At 36.4% G+C, this 22,499-nt stretch overlaps 1 protein-coding gene across 1 annotated transcript in view; it reads right to left on the bottom strand.

Annotated features, from left to right (window-relative positions):
- tinagl1 (tubulointerstitial nephritis antigen-like 1) overlaps positions 1-21,990 on the bottom strand; it is a 65,701-nt gene extending 43,711 nt beyond the window's left edge. The window contains exons 1-3 of the mRNA XM_062047257.1: positions 21,673-21,990; positions 14,993-15,285; positions 204-270 (exon numbers count right to left, since the gene is read on the bottom strand). Coding sequence (XP_061903241.1) covers positions 204-270; positions 14,993-15,285; positions 21,673-21,677 — 365 coding nt within the window. The 5' untranslated portion in view covers positions 21,678-21,990. The remainder of the gene's footprint in view (positions 1-203; positions 271-14,992; positions 15,286-21,672) is intronic.
- Positions 21,991-22,499: the final 509 nt, after the last annotated feature.

The raw sequence follows: 22,499 nt of genomic DNA on the forward strand, positions 1-22,499 counted from the left end.
AAAGCACGTGCTAGAAATAAGTTAGCAAAAAACGGACAATGCAGATTTTAAATTAATTCCTTTACAACTCCAGTGGCCATTTTTCATCCCGCTAATTTTTAAAATGAACATTCTGTTGCATAATGTCGATTAAAATAAAAGACCCACAGAGGTCCCGAGTCTCCCCGGGCTGTAAAGAGCTGAAAAAGCAGGGATTTACATACCACAAGTTGCAGTTCTCCTTGTACGTTTGTCCCGAGAAGAACTTGTTGCCATTTCTCTCACAGGAGCCTGAAAGTGGAAGAGAAGAATAGCTAAAAAAAAATAACAATGTCAAAGTGGGGAGCGCTGAGCTCCATAATCCACCGCAGGAATGTTCCGCTTCCCGGGACCTTGTCTTATAGAATCAAGAGCAAAAATCATCTGCCAGCCCTCCTTGTCCTTTCTATTCAGCGCTGAGCCACGTTGGCAAAAAAAGCAGTATTTGGTCATAAATTCCGCCTAGCAACAAGTGACCATGCAAAGAATGGAACCAAGACATCCCAGACATTTGTCCTATTGGAAATGAACGGGCCATTTTTAGAACTCGCGCAATTCCCACATTTCTCACCCGATTCGAACCGTTCCACTCACTCCGCTCACCTTGGACGATCAAACTATCATTCCAAGTAAAAAAAACAAAAAAATTCCAGGAATTCCCCGTTTTTACAAAGCCCTATTTTCACCTCTCTTCCTGGAAAGTTTTCACAGTCCACATTTTTCAACCAATTCCGACCATTGCACATTCAAAACATCCCTCTAAGTTGAGAAAACAAAAGTTACTATTTTTTTCCCCGTACAAATTCCCGGTTTTCCTGGAATTCCAAAATACCAATTCTCGATTTGAACTGTTACTACGTCAACATTTTTCAACAGATTCGAAAAATTCCTACACCACCAACCCATACATATCTAGCTTGTAATTGTGTGTTTTCCTCTTCCTGGAAAGTTTTCACAGTCCACATTTTTTAACCAATTTTTTAACCTTCAAAACATTCCTCTTAGTTGGGACAACAAATGTTTTTGTTTTTTTCCTGTACAAATTCCCGGTTTTCCCGAAATTCCAGGAATTCTGAAATGCCAATTCTCAATTTGAACTGTTACTACGTCAATATTTTTCAACAGATTCAAACAATTCCAACACCAACCCATTCATATATTCTCCGCTCAGCTTGGACAATCAAACTACCATTTTCCAAGATGAAAAAAATATTCCAGGAATTCCCACAATTTCCGGTTTTCCAAAGCCCTGTTTTCACCTCTTCCTGAAAAGTTCTCACAGTCCACATTTTTTAACCAATTCCAACATTTCCACCTTCAAAACATTCCTCTTTGTTGGGACAACAAAAGTTTGTATTCTTTTTCCCGCACAAATTCCCGTTTTTCTTGGAATTCCAAAATACTAATTCTCAATTAGAACTGTTACTAGGTCAACATTTTTCAACAGATTTGAAAAATTCCTACACCAACCCATTTATATATTTTAGGGCAATTGTGCTAGTATAAAAAAATTCCGGTTTTCCCAAAATTCCCAAATTTCCGGGAAATTCCATTTCAAATGAATGGACATATTCAAAGTTCTACAATGGCCAAAATCTTGGGCCACTTTTTATTTGATTCGGACCATTCCACCATCCACAAACTCCGCTCACCTTGGAAAATCAAACTACCATTTTCCAAGATAAACAATATATTCCAGTAATTCCTAGAATCCCCGGTTTTCCAAAGCCTTATTTTCACCTCTTCCTAGAAAGTTTTCACAGTCCACATTTTTCAACCTATTCCGACCATTCCACATTCAAAACATCCCTCTTTGTTGGGACAACAAAAGTACGTATTCTTTTTCCCGTACAAATTCCTGGTTTTCCTGGAATTCCAAAATACCAATTCGAACTGTTACTACGTCAACATTTTTCAACAGATTTGGAAAATTCCTACACCAACCCATTTATATCTTCTATTGTGCTAGTATCAAAAATTCTCCCGGTTTTCCCGAAATTCCCAAATTTCCAGGAAATTCCATTTCAAATGAATGGACATATTCAAAGTTCTACAATGGCCAAAATCTTGGGCCACTTTTTATTTGATTCGGACCATTCCACCATCCACACACTCCGCTCACCTTGGACAATCAAACTACCATTTTCCAAGATGAAAAAAATATTCCAGGAATTCCCACAATTTCCGGTTTTCCAAAGCCCTGTTTTCACCTCTTCCTGAAAAGTTCTCACAGTCCACATTTTTTAACCAATTTCAACATTTCCACCTTCAAAACATTCCTCTTCGTTGGGACAACAAAAGTTTGTATTCTTTTTCCCGCACAAATTCCAGTTTTTCCTGGAATTCCAAAATACTAATTCTCAATTCGAACTGTTACTAGGTCAACATTTTTCAACAGATTTGAAAAATTCCTACACCAACCCATTTATATATTCTAGGGCAATTGTGCTAGTATAAAAAAATTCCGGTTTTCCCAAAATTCCCAAATTTCTGGGAAATTCCATTTCAAATGAATGGACATATTCAAAGTTCTACAATGGCCAAAATCTTGGGCCACTTTTTATTTGATTCGGACCATTCCACCATCCACAAACTCCGCTCACCTTGGAAAATCAAACTACCATTTTCCAAGATAAACAATATATTCCAGTAATTCCTAGAATTCCCGGTTTTCCAAAGCCCTATTTTCACCTCTTCCTAGAAAGTTTTCACAGTCCACATTTTTCAACCTATTCCGACCATTCCACATTCAAAACATCCCTCTTAGTTGGGACAACAAAAGTACGTATTCTTTTTCCCGTACAAATTCCTGGTTTTCCTGGAATTCCAAAATACCAATTCGAACTGTTACTACGTCAACATTTTTCAACAGATTTGGAAAATTCCTACACCAACCCATTTATATCTTCTATTGTGCTAGTATCAAAAATTCTCCCGGTTTTCCCGAAATTCCCAAATTTCCAGGAAATTCCATTTCAAATGAATGGACATATTCAAAGTTCTACAATGGCCAAAATCTTGGGCCACTTTTTATTTGATTCGGACCATTCCACCATGCACACACTCCGCTCACCTTGGACAATCAAACTACCATTTTCCAAGATAAAAAAAAAATATTCCAGGAATTCCCACAATTTCCGGTTTTCCAAAGCCCTGTTTTCACCTCTTCCTGGAAAGTTTTCACAGTCCACATTTTTTAACCAATTCTAACATTTCCACCTTGAACGCATTCCTCTTAGTTGGGACAACAACAGTTCCTTTTTTTTTCATACAAATTCCCGGTTTTCCTGAAATTCCTGGAATTCCAAAATACCAATTCTCAATTTGAACTGTTACTACGTCAACATTTTTAAACAGATTAAAAAAAACTCCAACACCAACCCATACATATATTCTAGAGCAATTGTGCTTGTATGAAAAATTCCCGGTTTTCCAGAAATTCCCAAATTTCCAGGAAATTCCATTCCAAATGAACGGACGTATTCAAAGTTCTACAATGCCCCAAATCTTGCGACCTTTCAACCATCCACCCACACTACTCTTCTGAGATCTCTTTGTTTTTTCAGAATTTCCAGGAATTTTCCCCCATTGACAATGAATGGGAAATATACACTCGACTGCACATCCCACATTCCTCATCCGATTCGAACCGTTCCAACATCCACACAATCCGCTCACCCTGAGCTTTCAAGCCAGCATGTTTACCGATTCTGAAAAATTCCTTGAAAATTCCCTGATTACCAGGAATTTCTAAATTAATGGGCACAATACAAACCTCTGCATATTCCTACCAGGGTTGCAAATTCTAGTTATTTACCAATTACTGTCTTACTAACTTTACTAATTATATATTTTTAAATACTGGTACCATATGTGTATGTATTGTAGTTCTGTTGTAGTAAAAAACTAATAAAAAACTTACGTTAAAATGCCAAATATCGAATACGAATGCATTTGTTTCCTCTAAAAAGGAGAGTAAAGTATTCCTATCATCTTTGAGAAGATATGCAGCAGATTACACTCGGAAGTTTGAACCCCTCAGACAAGCGACTAGCCGATTTCAGCTGCCGCGAGTGCGACGCCCCCCGCGTGGAATTCGTGGAATGAGTCGACGGAGAATTTACAACTTGCGCAGGTTTTTCTTCAGGTGTGAGGAAAGCTGGTTTTTTTATTTTTATTTTACGAGCCCCTCACAGCTGTGGGACGGCCACAGTTTGTGAGAAGTTACCCAAGCGCGGGCAGGAATGCCACTAAAGTAACTGATTATGTCGTCATTAGCAACAGAACAAACCTCCGGGCGCCGATATTAGAGAATGATTGACTGTGTGGGCATGGAAGCGGCGGTCATAGACGACCCCAAACCCCCCCCCCCCCATGGCCTGTCTGCTCCCCACATAGCCAACATTCCTGGTCCTGACCTCCCACCATCCCCGCCTCAGCCCTCTGGCTCACTTCTGTTCTCAGGTGTACATCAAAAACACGTCAGAGCCCTTTAATTAAAGCCCTTCAACAATACGACTTACCACTTTCTATTCAAATGGGTGCTACAAATTCGCATTGGAATGAAATGTGCAGCGTTTGACCTTGAAAATATTGTTGTTGTTTTTTTTTACATATAAAAACATTGTTTGAGTGGCAAGATATTTACAATGTTTTTTTGGGGAATACATAAAAATAAAAAAAATACAGTAACACTTTACTATGGGGAACACATATTCACCATTAATTAGTTGCTTATTAACATGCAAATTAGTCATTATTAAGTACTTATTAATGCCTTATTCTGCATGGCCTTATTATACAAGCAGTAAGCCATTAAAGAAGAGTCTTCCCTCAATAACCTCAGAATTATTGCTTATTGGTAACCCTAACCCAGGGGTGTCCAAACTTTTTCCACTGAGGGCCGCACACTGAAAAATCAAAGCAAGCGGGGGCCATTTTGATATTTTTTATTTTAAAAACCAATACAATAAATGTATAAAAAAATATATACATTTAGGCCGCCACTCAGGCTTGATCCCGGTGAACCCAAAGAGTTTTGGTCAAAAAAATATAAAAAATGTGTCATTATTTATTTATATAATTTATTTATTATATTATTATTATTCAAAGTTTAAATCTCTAGATCAACATTAGGTCTATCTGTCAAAAAAACGTTTTTAAACATTTATGTTGTATGCCCTTTTTGTCAAAGAAAACCCAGGTTTTTTATGGAAAAACCCCCACCAAATATGCAATATTTTCCCCCAATTAAATTTTAAAGTAGAATATTTGAGATTATAAAATAATTGGAGCCTTAAAAAGGTCAATAACTCATAACAACATTGACATTTTTTTGAGCAATGACACACGCAAAAAAAAATCCCACTAAAATTATTGGGGATCCAAAAGGGTCCTACTCATTAAAGTGTTAAAAAAGAAATTATACTTTTTTTTTTTACTGATTACTTTTAGCACAATAATCTCGAGATCAGCTTCAGATCTGTCCGTCAATTCTAAGTTTCATTGTTGTTTATGTTTTTTGTTTGTTCGTTTTAGGCCCTTCTTTTAAAAAACAACAGCTCACTTTTTTATATGGCAAACACAAAATATGCAACATTTTCCCCAAAGAATATCTCAAAGTGGAATATTTAATGTGACGAAATTGGAGCCTTGAATAGGTCAATAATTCATAATGACGTTGATTTTGATTAAATATTATTTTTTAAAGAAAGAAACAGCCTACATGGCAGCTTTGTGTTATTAGAGTAAACATTGCAACATTTTCTTGTTACATTTCACCTGTTTGCACTTTTATACCACGTTTGTTTGGGTTTTTTTATCGTATTTTTAGAATGTGTCGTGGGGCCGTTAAAAAAATGACCTGCGGGCCGCAAATGGCCCCCGGGCCGCACTTTGGACACCCCTGCCCTAACCCTAATGTTCCCCGAGTGTCCAAATAACTCTAAATTAAGTCTTTGTTACTTTAATAAGCAACTAATTAATGGTGATTATGTTTCCCCATACTAAAGTGTTACCAAAAATACATATTTTTTATAATATAATAATAGTAATAATAATAAATAATTGTCCAGGGTGTACCCCGCCTAGCTGAGATAGGCTCCAGCGCCCCCCGCGACCCAGAAGGGTATAAGCGGTAGAAAATGGATGGATGGAATATTATTACTATATAATATTATTCTGGCGAGAGAGTGAGGAGAGTTAAAGGCTTACTGAAAGCCACTACTACCAACCACGCAGTCTGATAGTTTATATATCAATGATGAAATCTTAACATTGCAACACATGCCAATACGGCCGGGTTAACTTATAAAGTGCAATTTTAAAATTCCCGCCACACTTCCGGTTGAAAAACTCCTTTGGATATGATTTATGGGCGTGACGTCACAAAAGCAACGGAAGTGGTTGGACCCCATTGGACCCGATAGAAAAGCCTCTTGTTTTCTTCGACAAAATTCCACAGTATTCTGGACATCTGTGTTGGTGAATCTTTTGCAATTTGTTTAATGAACAATGGAGACTGCAAAGAAGAACGTTGTAGGTGGGATCGATCGGTGTCTTAGCGGCTAAGTACAATACTGTAATATCTGTGATATTTGCATTAGTGTACTGTGTCTTTAAGGGTTTGGGGAACGCGCATGCGCGAGTGAGTTGGCGGAGAACTTGAGTGTGTGTGAGCGTGACTTTTGGCTAACAGCAGCTCGTGTATGTGTGTGCGTTACTTTTTGAACTACAACCAGTCACCGCTTGTTAATAAAGCGATTGAGCAATTTGTTTAATGGACAATGGAGACTGCAAATAAGAAAGTTGGAGCCGGTGGAGCGGCGGACTACACGAACACCAGGAGGTTGTGTTGTGTTTTGAGCGGGATAACAGACGCACTACGGTGAGTCTAGCTTTGGCTTCCAAACATTTGATCGATTGCCCGTACGTGCGTGTCGATATGTGCATGTGACGTACGTAACTTTGGGGAAATATATGTTTCTTGCCGACTCTGATGGCGGCCGGGGTGTCGTCAAAAGCGTACAACGCCCGCCACCGCATCTAAGTTAGCTACGCAGCTAGGTTAGCTTCTGTTTTTTTAGCTTCGCCAAGCGGAATATTATTAATCGTGTATTTACATGTTCATGGTTTAATAGTAATATTGATCTTCTGTCTATCCATCCAGTCAGGGTTTTTTTAAATTTAGTTTCTATCTGCATTTGAGACTGGCGCTGTCGCGTTGGCTACGTTGCTAGGTTAGCTTCTGTTTTTTTAGCTTCGCCAAGCGGAATATTATTAATCGTGTATTTACATGTTCATGGTTTAATAGTATTATTGATCTTCTGTCTATCCATCCAGTCAGGGTTTTTTTAAATTTAGTTTCTATCTGCATTTGAGACTGGCGCTGTCGCGTTGGCTACGTTGCTAGGTTAGCTTCTGTTTTTTTAGCTTCGCCAAGCGGAATATTATTAATCGTGTATTTACATGTTCATGGTTTAATAGTATTATTGATCTTCTGTCTATCCATCCAGTCAGGGTTTTTTTTAATTTAGTTTCTATCTGCATTTGAGACTGGCGCTGTCGCGTTGGCTACGTTGCTAGGTTAGCTTCTGTTTTTTTAGCTTCGCCAAGCGGAATATTATTAATCGTGTATTTACATGTTCATGGTTTAATAATATTATTGATCTTCTGTCTATCCATCCAGTCAGGGTTTTTTTAAATTGAGTTTCTATCTGCATTTGAGACTGGCGCTATCGCGTTGGCTACGTTGCTAGGTTAGCTTCTGTTTTTTTAGCTTCGCCAAGCGGAATATTATTAATCGTGTATTTACATGTTCATGGTTTAATAGTATTATTGATCTTCTGTCTATCCATCCAGTCAGGTTTTTTTAAAATTTAGTTTCTATCTGCATTTGAGACTGCTGCTATAACGTTGGCTACGCAGCTAGGTTAGCTTCTGTTTTTTTAGCTTCGCCAAGCGGAATATTATTAATCGTGTATTTACATGTTCATGGTTTAACAGTATTATTGATCTTCTGTCTATCCATCCAGTCAGGGTTTTTTTAAATTTAGTTTCTATCTGCATTTGAGACTGGCGCTGTCGCGTTGGCTACGTTGCTAGGTTAGCTTCTGTTTTTTTAGCTTCGCCAAGCGGAATATTATTAATCGTGTATTTACATGTTCATGGTTTAATAGTATTATTGATCTTCTGTCTATCCATCCAGTCAGGTTTTTTTAAAATTTAGTTTCTATCTGCATTTGAGACTGCTGCTATAACGTTGGCTACGTAGCTAGGTTAGCTTCTATTTTTTTAGCTTCGCAAAGCTGAATTATTAATCGTGTATTTACATGTTCAGTCACTGTGAATGTCCATTTCGCGTTCTCGACTCTCATTTTCAAGAGGATATAGTATCTGAGATGGTTTAAAATACAAATCTGTGATACACAATAGAAAAAGGAGAGAGTGTGGAATCCAATGAGCCAGCTTGTACCTAAGTTACGGTCAAAGCGAAAAAAGATACGTCCATCACTGCCTCTCAAGTCCTTCACTGTAACGTTCCTCATCTACGAATCTTTCATCCTCGCTCAAATTAATGGGGTAATCGTCACTTTCTCGGTCCGAATCTCTCTCGCCATTGTAAACAACAGGGAATTGTGAGCAGCACTACCGCTTGTGACGTCACGCTACTTCCGGTATAGGCAAGGCTTTTTTTTATCAGCGAGCAAAAGTTGCGAACTTTATCGTCGATTTTGTCTACTAAATCCTTTCAGCAAAAATATGGCAATATCGCGAAATGATCAAGTATGACACATAGAATGGATCTGCTATTCCCGTTTAAATAAAAAAAATTCATTTCAGTAAACCTTTAACTTTCAGTTTCGGTTCCTGCCAAGGCGTAGCAACCAAGGAGGATAAAAGAACATGCTGGTATCGCAATTGTTTGTACTTGCTCCTTTTTGTCGAATAAATGGTTAATCTTTCATTTTTAGACAGCCTCGGAACTTAAGAATTTTTGGAGAAGTTTTCCCTCCTGACAGAAAAAAACACTCGTACAGAGTAGGGACGGCTACCGTTCAGATTTGAATCGATTTTGTTCGTGTTCAAATGTGTGTTTGAGCTGTGCTGTCCAGTTATTCTGTTTCCGTGTCTCATTTGCAGGTACTGCACTGTGTTGTCTAGTAGACTTTGCATGCAGTTGCAATACTAAGACATTAGATGGCAGTAGTGTATGTGTCGCCTTGGCCAGGAAGTAGTATTTGCCATTAAGTCTCGTCTTTTGTCGAGTCCTACAAAGTGTTTGTACAGTAAGGACATTTGGAGGTGTCAAAATTGCCATGTAAAATCGCTAATGCTAATGTTTTAGCATGTCTGCGGAAAATCCAAATAAAAAATGATCATCGGGCTAGTTTTGTTGGCATGGAAAATTGTAATGTTACAGAGAGTCCGCCATGATACTAGGGGTGTAATTTTTTTTTATTGTTAACGATTTTTAATTGGTTTTTTAACTTTTATTTTAGTTAATTTTTTTTAAAATTAAAAATGTAAACTTTTTTTTTTTCCTGTCCAGCCACTCAAACAAATCACATTTTTTAAAATTTATTTTTTAATTTTTTAATTATTATTATTTTTTAGTAGTACTGTAGTATTCGGTCTCCATAGCAACATAACTGACTTCCATTTGACTATAACTACTATACTGCTACTTTTACACTCCATGCTATACTATTACTTTAGCTATTTAGCAGTAGTACTGTAGTATTCCATGATATTTTAGGAGTCTCCTGTTGCCATAGCAACATAGCTGCCTTCCATTTTACTATAACTATTATACTGCTGCTTTTACACTACATGCTATACTATTACTTCTGGTATTTAGTAGTATTACTGTAGTATTCCGTGATATTTTAAGAGTCTCCGGTTGCCATAGCAACATAGCTGCCTTCCATTTTACTATAACTATTATACTGCTATTTTTACACTACATGATATACTATTACTTTAGCTATTTAGGCAGGCCAGTCTAGTACCCACACTCTTTTACTATGAAGCCACGTTGATGTAACACGTGGCTTGGCATTGTCTTGCTGAAATAAGCAGGGGCGTCCATGGTAACGTTGCTTGGATGGCAACATATGTTGCTCCAAAACCTGTATGTACCTTTCAGCATTAATGGCACCTTCACAGATGTGTAAATTACCCATGTCTTGGGCACTAATACACCCCCATACCATCACACATGCTGGCTTTTACACTTTGCACCTATAACAATCCGGATGGTTCTTTTCCTCTTTGGTCCGGAGGACACAACGTCCACAGTTTCCAAAAACAACTTGAAATGTGGACTCGTCAGACCACAGAACACTTTTCCACTTTGTATCAGTCCATCTTAGATGAGCTCGGGCCCAGCGAAGTTGACGGCGTTTCTGGGTGTTGTTGATAAAGGGTTTTCGCCTTGCATAGGAGAGTTTTAACTTGCACTTACAGATGTAGCGACCAACTGTAGTTACTGACAGTGGGTTTCTGAAGTGTTCCTGGGCCAATGTGGTGATATCCTTTACACACTGATGTCGCCTGTTGATGCAGTACAGCCTGAGGGATGGAAGGTCACGGGCTTGGCTGCTTACGTGCAGTGATTTCTCCAGATTCTCTGAACCCTTTGATGATATTACGGACCGTAGATGGTGAAATCCCTAAATTCCTTGCAATAGCTGGTTGAGAAAGGTTATTCTTAAACTGTTCAACAATTTGCTCGAGCATTTGTTGACAAAGTGGTGACCCTCACCCCATCCTTGTTTGTGAATGACTGAGCATTTCATGGAATCTACTTTTATACCCAATCATGGCACCCACCTGTTCACAATTTGCGTGTTCACCTGTGGGATGTTCCAAATAAGTGTTTGATGAGCATTCCTCAACTTTATCAGTATTTATTGCCACCTTTCCCAACTTCTTTGTCACGTGTTGCTGGCATCAAATTCTAAACTTAATGATTATTTGCAACAAAAAAAAAAGTTTATCAGTTTGAACATCAAATATGTTGTCTTTGTAGCATATTCAACTGAATATGGGTTGAAAATGGTTTGCAAATCATTGTATTCCGTTTATATTTACATCTAACACAATTTCCCAACTCATATGGAAACGGGGTTTGTAGTTAATCAGCACTGGCACGCAATGTTATTAAAAAAAGTATAGATATTGAATCGGTTTGAAATCAGAATCAATTCTGAATGGAATCGTTACCCCCAAGAATGGAATGGAATCGTGTGGTGCCCAAGTATTCACAGCCCTAATGAGTACCGCTTGACTGCTTATTTACGAGCCAGTTGTTTGAGAAAAAAAAAAGGAGCAAAACATGGCACCGTTGCATTTTACGTGAATCTATACTCGGTAGTACCAACAGACTATAAAAGTAACGGCATCCCTAGAGGGCCTCCAGCGAGACTTATGAGCAGTTGAAAAGTGGGCTGCAGACTGCTGCGTCACATGTCATGCCAACAAAAGCATCCAGGCAAGACTTCCTGTTGAGCATGCAGGCCTACGTCAGACCACTTATGGAGCCTGCTTCCCCAATGTGGAGAGAGGAGTGGCCCCACATCACTCAAGCTCTTGGACAGGCACCAGAAGAAGGCTTTTGCGATCGCTGAAAAGCTGTGATCGGCTTTCCCTCCGGAGCACGGCAGGAAAGTTGCATGGCTCCGCACCCTCGATTCTTGAAACCATCGATTGAGAAATCAACAAACAAGCGATAGCAGCAAGTAGCTGTCAGCGAACCCAAGTCAGCTCCATCTTTCCTTTTATAGCCAGAGAGCTTCCAGACTGTGGAACTTACCCACCAAGTTCTGGATACATAGAACATATATATATATATATATATATATATATATATATATATATATATATATATATATATATATATATATATATATATATATATATATATATATATATATATATATATATATATATATATATATATATGTATATATATATATATATATATATATATATATATGTAGCATTCAGTACGACACATTGGATAAATCATCTGATTTACAACAATATATATATATATCCTGATCGTTTGTGAGGGCAACAAAAGGACCTCTTATGTTTCTCCCCTCTCGTTGAAATGCTAATCCGGCAAAGAAGCAGATAATGTACTGCTAGTGGATTTTACTTGTTTAAAAGTTTATTATTGTAGCAATATGCTTGCTAAAGTTGAGGATTTTCTGTGATTTCTGATCGTTTGTGAGGGCACCAAAAGGACCTCTTATGTTTTTCTCCTCTCGTGACCTGCTCAGACGGCAAAGGAGAACCAAATATACTGTAAGTGAATTTTACATGTTTAAGTGTTTATTATTGTAGCAATATGCTTGTTAAAGTTAAGGATTTTGGTGATTTCTGATCATTTGTGAGGGCACCAAAAGGACCTATTATGTTTTTCTCCTCTCGTGACCTGCTCAGACGGCAAAGGAGAACCAAATATACTGTAAGTGGATTTTACTTGTTTAAATGTTTATAATTGTAGCAATATGCTTGTTAAAGTTAAGGATTTTGGTGATTTCTGATAGTATGTGAGGGCACCAAAAGGACCTGTTATGTTTTTCTCCTCTCGTGACCTGCTCAGACGGCAAAGGAGAACCAAATATACTGTAAGGGGATTTTACATGTTTAAGTGTTTATCATTGTAGCAATATGCTTGTTAAAGTTAAAGATTTTTTGTGATTCCTGATCGTTTGTGAGGGCACCAATAGGACCTCTTATGTTTCTCCCCTCTCGTTGAAATGCTAATCCGGCAAAGAAGCAGATAATGTACTGCTAGTGGATTTTACTTGTTTAAAAGTTTATTATTGTAGCAATATGCTTGCTAAAGTTGAGGATTTCGGTGATTTCTGATCGTTTGTGAGGGCACCAAAAGGACCTCTTATGTTTTTCTCCTCTCGTGACCTGCTCAGACGGCAAAGGAGAACCAAATATACTGTAAGTGGATTTTACTTGTTTAAATGTTTATAATTGTAGCAATATGCTTGTTAAAGTTAAGGATTTTGGTGATTTCTGATAGTATGTGAGGGCACCAAAAGGACCTGTTATGTTTTTCTCCTCTCGTGACCTGCTCAGATGGCAAAGGAGAACCAAATATACTGTAAGTGGATTTTACTTGTTTAAATGTTTATCATTGTAGCAATATGCTTGTTCAAGTTAAGGACTTTTGTGATTTCTGATTGTTTGGGAGGGCACCAATAGGACGTCTTTTGTTTCTCCCCTCTCGTGAGATGCTCATCTGGCAAAGAAGCAGATAATGTACTGCTCGTGGATTTTACTTGTTTAAAAGTTTATCATTGTAGCAATATGCTTGTTCAAATTAAGGATTTTGGTGATTTCTGATTGTTTGTGAGGGCACCAATAGGACCTCTTAAGTTTCTCCCCTCTCGTGAGATGCTAATCTGGCAAAGAAGCAGATAATGTACTGCTTGTGGATTTTACTTGTTTAAAAGTTTATCATTGTAGCAATATGCTTGTTAAAGTTAAGGATTTTTTGTGATTTCTGATTGTTTGTGAGGGCACCAATAGGACCTCTTTTGTTTCTCCCCTCTCGTGAGATGCTAATCTGGCAAAGAAGCAGATAATGTACTGCTAGTGGATTTTACTTGTTTAAAAGTTTATCATTGTAGCAATATGCTTGCTAAAGTTAAGGATTTTTTGTGATTTCTGATAGTTTGTGAGGGCACCAAAGGACCTCTTATGTTTTTCTCCTCTCATGACCTGCTCAGACGGCAAAGGAGAACCAAATATACTGTAAGTGGATTTTACTTGACTAAATGTTTATCATTGTAGCAATATGCTTGATCAAGTTAAGGATTTTTGTGATTTCTGATTGTTTGGGAGGGCACCAATAGGACCTCTTATGTTTCTCCCCTCTCGTGAGATGCTAATCCGGCAAAGAAGCAGATAATGTACTGCTAGTGGATTTTACTTGTTTAAAAGTTTATCACTGTAGCAATATGCTTGTTAAAGTTAAGGATTTTGGTGATTTCTGATCGTTTGTGAGGGCACCAAAAGGACCCCTTATGTTTTTCTCCTCTCGTGACCTGCTCAGACGGCAAAGGAGAACCAAATATACTGTAAATGGATTTTACTTGTTTAAATGTTTATAATTGTAGCAATATGCTTGTTAAAGTTAAGGATTTGGGTGATTTCTGATAGTATGTGAGGGCACCAAAAGGACCTGTTATGTTTTTCTCCTCTCGTGACCTGCTCAGACGGCAAAGGAGAACCAAATATACTGTAAGTGGATTTTACTTGTTTAAATGTTTATCATTGTAGCAATATGCTTGTTCAAGTTAAGAATTTTTGTGATTTCTGATTGTTTGTGAGGGCACCAATAGGACCTCTTATGTTTCTCCCCTCACGTGAGATGCTAATCTGGCAAAGAAGCAGATAATGTACTGCTAGTGGATTTTACTTGTTTAAAAGTTTATCATTGTAGCAATATGCTTGCTAAAGTTAAAGATTTTTTGTGATTTCTGATAGTTTGTGAGGGCACCAAAAGGACCTCTTATGTTTTTCTCCACTCGTGACCTGCTCAGACGGCAAAGGAGAACCAAATATACTGTAAGTGGATTTTACTTGTTTAAATGTTTATAATTGTAGCAATATGCTTGTTAAAGTTAAGGATTTTGGTGATTTCTGATAGTATGTGAGGGCACCAAAAGGACCTGTTATGTTTTTCTCCTCTCGTGACCTGCTCAGACAGCAAAGGAGAACCAAATATACTGTAAGCGAATTTTACATTTTTAAATGTTTATTATTGTAGCATAATGCTTGCTAAAATTAAGGATTTTTGTGATTTCTGATCGTTTGTGAGGACACAAAGAACTAATGTGTGTAGCAAAAAAAAACAACTTTCCCATTTTCAGTCATTTTCCAACGTTGCATAAACAAATGAACAAAATAATGAGTTTTGCTGGAAAAGAGCGTGAGGACTCACCAATGAAAGGAGGGGCCACACCCAGACAGTGGCCCCAGAAGTCGGGGCAGCAGTCGGACACGGTGCGGTTGCAGAAGAGGTCGCAGTAGCAGATGGTGTCCAGGTAAGGCACCGTGCACAGGTCGTCTCTCCCCGGGCAGCAGCCTCCTCGCCTCTCGCAGTACGAGCCGTAGGGGTCGCGGACGCCCCCCGTGTGCAGGGGCCCCGCCAGCTCCCGGCGGGTCCTCCTCGACCAGCTTCCCTCTCCTGCCACCAGGGGCAGCACGCACAGGAGGAGGAGCTTCATGGTAGGACTAGGAGGGAAAGAAGACGTCAAGAGAGACCAGAAGTGGACGCTGATCCTGGGAGATGATCTGCCTTGTTGTTGTTGTTCCAAGCTTCCTGGCCAGCACGCCAACACTAACACGGCTGAACCTGAAGCGCCATTTAACATGAGAAGTGATGCATGATGGGAGGTCATGGCGACTGACCAGTTCCCACGCAGAGATGCACTGCCGCCATCTTTGTCCTCAATCTTTTGTTTGCTACTCCTAGTCAAGACTGGTGCACAGTCAACTAAACCCTCGACGCTGCCCCCTATCGCTCTGGGGGGGAAATAGCATGTTCATTGTGTGTTCATAGCATGTTCATAGTGTGTTCATAGCGTGTTCATGGCGTGTTCATTGTGTTCATAGTGTGTTCATAGCGTGTTCATAGCATGTTCATAGTGTGTTCATAGCGTGTTCATGGCGTGTTCATTGTGTTCATAGTGTGTTCATAGTGTGTTCATAGCGTGTTCATAGTGTTCATGGCGTGTTCATTGTGTTCATAGTGTGTTCATAGCGTGTTCATAGCATGTTGCTAGTGTGTTCATAGCGTTCATGGCGTGTTCATTGTGTTCATAGTGTGTTCATGGCGTGTTCATTGTGTTCATAGTGTGTTCATAGCGTGTTCATAGCATGTTCATAGTGTGTTCATAGCGTTCATGGCGTGTTCATTGTGTTCATAGTGTGTTCATAGCGTTCATGGCGTGTTCATTGTGTTCATAGTGTGTTCATAGCGTGTTCATAGTGTGTTCATGGCGTGTTCATTGTGTTCATAGTGTGTTCATGGCGTGTTCATTGTGTGTTCATGGCGTGTTCATTGTGTGTTTGTAGTGTTCATTGTGTGTTCATTGTGTGTTCGTAGTGTTCATAGTGTGTTCATAGCATGTTCATAGTGTGTTCATAGTGTGTTCATAGCGTGTTCATTGTGTTCATAGCATGTTCATAGTGTTCATGGCGTGTTGTGTTCATAGCGTGTTCATGGCGTGTTCATTGTGTTCATAGCGTGTTCATTGTGTGTTCATAGCATGTTCTTTGTGTGTTCATTGTGTTCATTGTGTGTTCATAGTGTGTTCGTGTGTTCATAGCATGTTCATTGTGTGTTCATAGCGTGTTCTTTGTGTGTTCATTGTGTTCATAGTGTGTTCATTGTGTGTTCATAGTGTGTTCATAGCATGTTCATTGTGTGTTTATAGCATGTTCATTGTGTGTTCATAGCGTGTTCAGTGTTCATTGTGTGTTCATAGTGTGTTCAGTGTTCATAGCGTGTACATTGTGTGTTCATAGCGTGTTCATTGTGTGTTCATAGCGTGTTCATTGCGTGTTCATAGTGTTCATTGTGTGTTCATAGCGTGTTCATTGTGTGTTCATAGCATGTTCATAGTGTGTTCATAGCGTGTTCGTAGTGTTCATAGCGTGTTCATTGCGTGTTCATAGTGTGTTCATTGTGTGTTCATAGCGTGTTCATTGTGTATTTGTTGTGTGTTCATAGCGTGTTCTTTGTGTGTTCATGTGTTCATAGCATGTTCATAGCGTGTTCAAAGCATGTTCATTGTGTGTTCATAGCGTGTTCGTGTGTTCATAGCATGTTCATTGTGTGTTAAAAGCATGTTCATTGTGTGTTCATAGCATGTTCATTGTGTGTTCATAGCGAGTCCATTGTGTGTTCATAGTGTTCATAGCGTGTTCAATATGTGTTCATAGCGCGCTCATCATGTGTTCATAGCATGTTCATTGTGTGTTAATTGCATGTTCATTGTCGTGTTTATTGTGGGTTCATTGCATGTTCATTGTCGTGTATATTGTGCGTTCATTGCATGTCCATCGTCTGACAATCACTTCTCTTTGCACACATTCAGTGAACACCAACGATGATGGTTGTGTGTCGTTCACAACAGTTGTGCGTCACGTTGACGGCTGTTTCCATATGTTACTGGGGCACGTGGGTGTGGTGCCCCGCCACTAGATGGCACTGTTTCCTTTCCTTCCCATTGCACGTCACATGAAGGGGTGATGACAATATGTGACGTGTATTAACGAGAGCAGTATGTGACATGCAAGCGTACTAACGATATGTCCATGTCGCCAGGTGGCCCCCAGGGGGCGCCCCTTTGCCCTTTTGAAGCACAGATCCTGCCTAGCAACAGGGGGCACACATGTCTTGCACTGGGTCTGATGAGGAGGGCGTACAAATGTAACATTGTGTAACATTGTGTACTTCCCGTGCCGCCCAAACTGTGACATTGTGTAACATAAATAGCATCATTAATTATCCAATCAGATCCTGCAACACAATGGCACCTCCGGCACATGAAGCCACGCTCCGGAAAAGATCTTCACTGCACGGTTTTCTGCATGACTGTTCCTTTTGTCACAACACACACGCACACACACACAAACACACACACGAGCTAGCATATGGGATTATGGGATGGGCCCATTCTCTCTTTTTTTTTTCTCCCCCTCTTTGTTTTTGCACAAATGTTTTGTTTCTGCGACCGGCAATGAAACACCCAGCGATGCCTTCAGGTGACACTGTCACCGTGGGAAAAACGCAACACTACGGCTCTTATTAGCACAACAAGACATAAAAGAGTCAAATAAAAGAGTTGGATGTCATCAGTCAACTCATTAATGCAGAATTCTAGTATATTATGCAATATTTGAACCCTCCAGTGTGTCTATTCGGAATCTAAGACATTACTTTGGACTAAAGAGCACATTTTATAGCTCTCGGCTGTAAATATTTACAATCCTTTACACGCTTGCTACGTATATGCTTTATACTTACTGTATTGCTATCAGACACAAAGAGCGCACACACACGCGCACACGCACGCACGCACACGCGGTGCACTCAGTAACCTCTTGAGGAAAAAAAAACTCCCACCCGCATTATTAAAAATCATGGTTCGATGCCGCCCCCACGCCTGCAAAGCAAATATGTCCCAACATAAAGCAGCCGTGCGAAAAGTAGGATGAGTATGAAGTCAGAGCAACTTTTCAAGGCAAGCACTTTCTAGGCTTTTTAACACCTGACATGTAATCATCGAACTGACACACAAAAATAAGTGACTTTTTATTTTTATTTTACAGATACCTAAAAGTAAAGTGAGGCAAAAATATTAGGATAAAATACTTGTTGGTTTTTAGTAAACATACTTTGGAGATTACATTCTTAAGATAATAATTTTGTAGTTATTTGACATATTCTAATTCATTTGATTTTTAATATATAATAAATTTAGATTATTGCATTACATAAATCATTCTTGAACATGACCTGCTTAAGATGACCAGTTGTATTTTTTGGTTAATAAAAATACACAATTTGGAGTTATTTTACAATAATAAAAATACACTATTTGACCAAAATGACTGTATTTATTATTAAAAAACAAAACGAAACAAAACAAAACATGATTTGCTTAAAATGACTGGTTTTATTTTACAATAATAAAAATGCACAATTTGATTAAAATGACTATTTATTATTTCAAAACAAAACAAAACATGATTTGCTTAAAATGACTGATTTTATTTTACAATAATACAACAATTATTTTGTTAAAACGACTGGTTTTATTTATTTATTTTTTAAATTAAAATACATGATTTGCCTAAAATGACTAATTTTATTATTAGTAAAACAATAAAATAAAATACACAATTTGCTTAAAATGACTGGTTTTATTTTACAATAATAAAAATACACAATTTGATTAAAATTACTGTATTTATTATTTAAAAAAAACGGAAAAAAACAAAACATGATTTGTACTGGTTTTATTTCATAAAATGAAACTACACAATTTGATTAAAATTACTGTATTTATTATCTTAAAAAAATGAGGAAAAAAACATGATTTGCTTAACATGACTATTATTTTACAATAATAAAAAAATTATTTTGTTAAAACGACTAGTTTTATTTATTAATTTTTTTAAATTAAAATACAAGATCTGCCTAAAATTACTAATTTTATTATTAGTAAAACAATAAAATAAAATACATGATTTGCTTACAATGACCAGTTTTATTTTACAATAATAAAACATGATTTTGTTAAAACGACTGGTTTTATTTATTTATTTATTTTAAATTAAAATACATGATTTGCCTAAAATGACACATTTTATTATTAGTAAAACAATCAAATAAAATACATGATTTGCTTAAAATGACTGGTTTTATTTATTGTAATAAAATACATTAACCTGCTTAAAATGACCTGTTTTATTTGTTGTTAATAAAAATACATGACCTGCTTAAAATAACTGGTTTTATTTTACAATAATAAAAATAGATGATTTGCTTAATATGATATATATTATTTAAAAAAATAAAATAAAATAAAAATACAGGATATGCTTAAAATGATTTTTTTTTTTTTTTGTACTAAAATACATTAACTTGCTTAAAATGACAAGTTTTATATTTTGTTAATGAAAACACATGACCTGTTTAAAATGAGTTTTTTTGTTGTTGTTTTTTTCATTATTAAAAAATATATGTCCTGCCTAAAATGACTCGTTTTATTTTGCATTAATAAAAGATAATTAAATGCTTAAAATGACTGGTTTAATTTTTTGTTAATAAAAATAAATGACCTGCTTAAAATGACTGGTTTTATTTTACAATAATAAAAATACATGACCTGCTTAAAATTACTAATTTTTTTTTTGCATTATTAAAAAATATATACCTGCTTAAAATGACTAGTTTTATTTTGCATTAATAAAAGATAATTAAATGCTTAAAATGACTTGTTTAATTTTTGTTTAAAAAAATACATGACTTGCTTAAAATGACTGGTTTGATTTATTTTTATAATATTACATGATTTGCTTAAAATAACCAGTTTTATTTGACAATAATAAAAATACAAGATTTAGTTCAAATGACGGTTTTTATTTGTTATTTTTTTAAATACATGATTTGCTTAATATGACTACCGGTAATTATATCATTTAAAATAAAATATATAATTTGATGGAAATTACTGGTTTTATTTATTTTGCACTAAAATACATTAACCTGCTTAAAATGACAAATTTTATTTTTTGTTAAAGAAAAAAAATTATGACTTGCTTAAAATGAGTACTTTTATTTTGCATTATTAAAAAACATATGACCTGCTTAAAATGACTAGTTTTATTTTTCATTATTAAAAAAAATATATGATCTGCTTATAATGACTAGTTTTATTTTTACATTAATAAAAATCAATTAAATTCTTAGAATGACTGGTTTTATTAATTTTTTAAATAAAAATACATGATTTGCTTAAAATGACCAGTTTTATTTTACAACAATAAAACATGATTTTGTTAAAACGACTGGTTTTATTTATTTATTTATTTTAAATTAAAATACATGATTTGCCTAAAATGACACATTTTATTATTAGTAAAACAATAAAATAAAATACATGATTTGCTTAAAATGACTGGTTTTATTTGTTGACCTAAAATACATTAACCTGCTTAAAATGACAAGTTTTATTTGTTGTTAATAAAAATGCATGACTTGCTTAAAAAGACTGGTTTTATTTTACAATACTAAAAATACATGATTTGCTTAAAATTACTGGTTTTATTATTTTTTTTTTTTTTTGGTAATAAAAATACATGACATGCTTAAAAAATAAAAACCTTTTTTTTTCCTTAATAAAAATACATGTTTTTAAATGACCAGTTTTATTTTTGGTTAATAAAAACAAGTTACCCGCTTAAAATTATCAATTTTATTTTTCATTGTCAAAAATAAATTACATACTTAAAATTATATATTTTATTTTTGGGTGATAAACATTTACGGACTCAGAGTTACTAGTTTAATTTCATCTCAATACAAATATATTTTCACTGATTTTATATTCAACTATATTAATTCAAACTCTCACTTATCTAATCCTTATTTTTAAATGAATTAACTTTAAAAAAAGAGGAAGACAATTAACTGTATTTCATGCTTAATACGCACATCATGTGTTCCTAATGTTTAAAAGTACTGTACAGTATTCAGTCACTGTAGTTCATACTTAACATGTAATATATACAAGTACTGTACAGTAAGTATTCAGCCACTGTATTGCATTCCAAGGACTTTAAGCCTGTTATCTTATTCCAGTTGTTCCCAGCATTTGAGACATTCCTGACGTGACTCTCCAGTCTACTCCTACAGAATAGAAAGAAGGACTAGCAACAAAATAAAGGACTAGCAACAAAATAAAGAAGGACTAGCAACAAAATAAAGAAGGACTAGCAACAAAATAAAGAGTAGCAGGAGAAAAAGAAAGCGAGGATGCGACGTTCATCCTGCACCTGCCTGTGTGGCAAAGTTAAGTTAAGTTAAGTAGAGTACTGCAAACGTACCTCATGACAGAATCCGATTTTTCCGTTTAATCCAAAAGTGAATGTTGTCCTTGAAGGTCACGTTGTGCGTCTTTTGGTCTTTGTGTGGGTGAAAGGATCTGCTCAGTGAAGTCCCACTTGAGAGTTCTTTATGTAGAGCCGGGATGGCCACGCCCCCTTGACCCCCCTCACACTGCGGCCCTGCTCGCCTCCAATCTGATGACATCAACACTCACTGACTCTACACACACACACACACACCTACAACTACACACACCTAGAAGAACTACACACATGTAGAAACTACACACATACAGTATATAGAAACAATACACACATACAGTATATAGAAACAATACACACATACAGCATACAGAAACAATACACACATACAGTATATAGAAACAATACACAAATAGAGTATATAGAAACAATACACACATACAGCATACAGAAACAATACACACATACAGTATATAGAAACAATACACACATACAGTATATAGAAACAATACACACATACAGTATATAAAAACAATACACACATACAGTACATAGAAACAATACACACATACAGTATATAAAAACAATACACACATACAGTATATAGAAACAATACACACATACAGTATATAGAAACAATACACACATACAGTATATAAAAACAATACACACATATATAGAAACAATACACACATACAGTATATAGAAACAATACACACATACAGTATATAGAAACAATACACACATACAGTATATAAAAACAATACACACATAGAGTATAGAGAAACAATACACACATACAGTATATAGAAACAATACACACATACAGTATATAGAAACAATAC

Source organism: Entelurus aequoreus, linkage group LG05, assembly GCF_033978785.1.
Source record: "Entelurus aequoreus isolate RoL-2023_Sb linkage group LG05, RoL_Eaeq_v1.1, whole genome shotgun sequence".
Lineage (NCBI taxonomy): Eukaryota > Metazoa > Chordata > Actinopteri > Syngnathiformes > Syngnathidae > Entelurus > Entelurus aequoreus.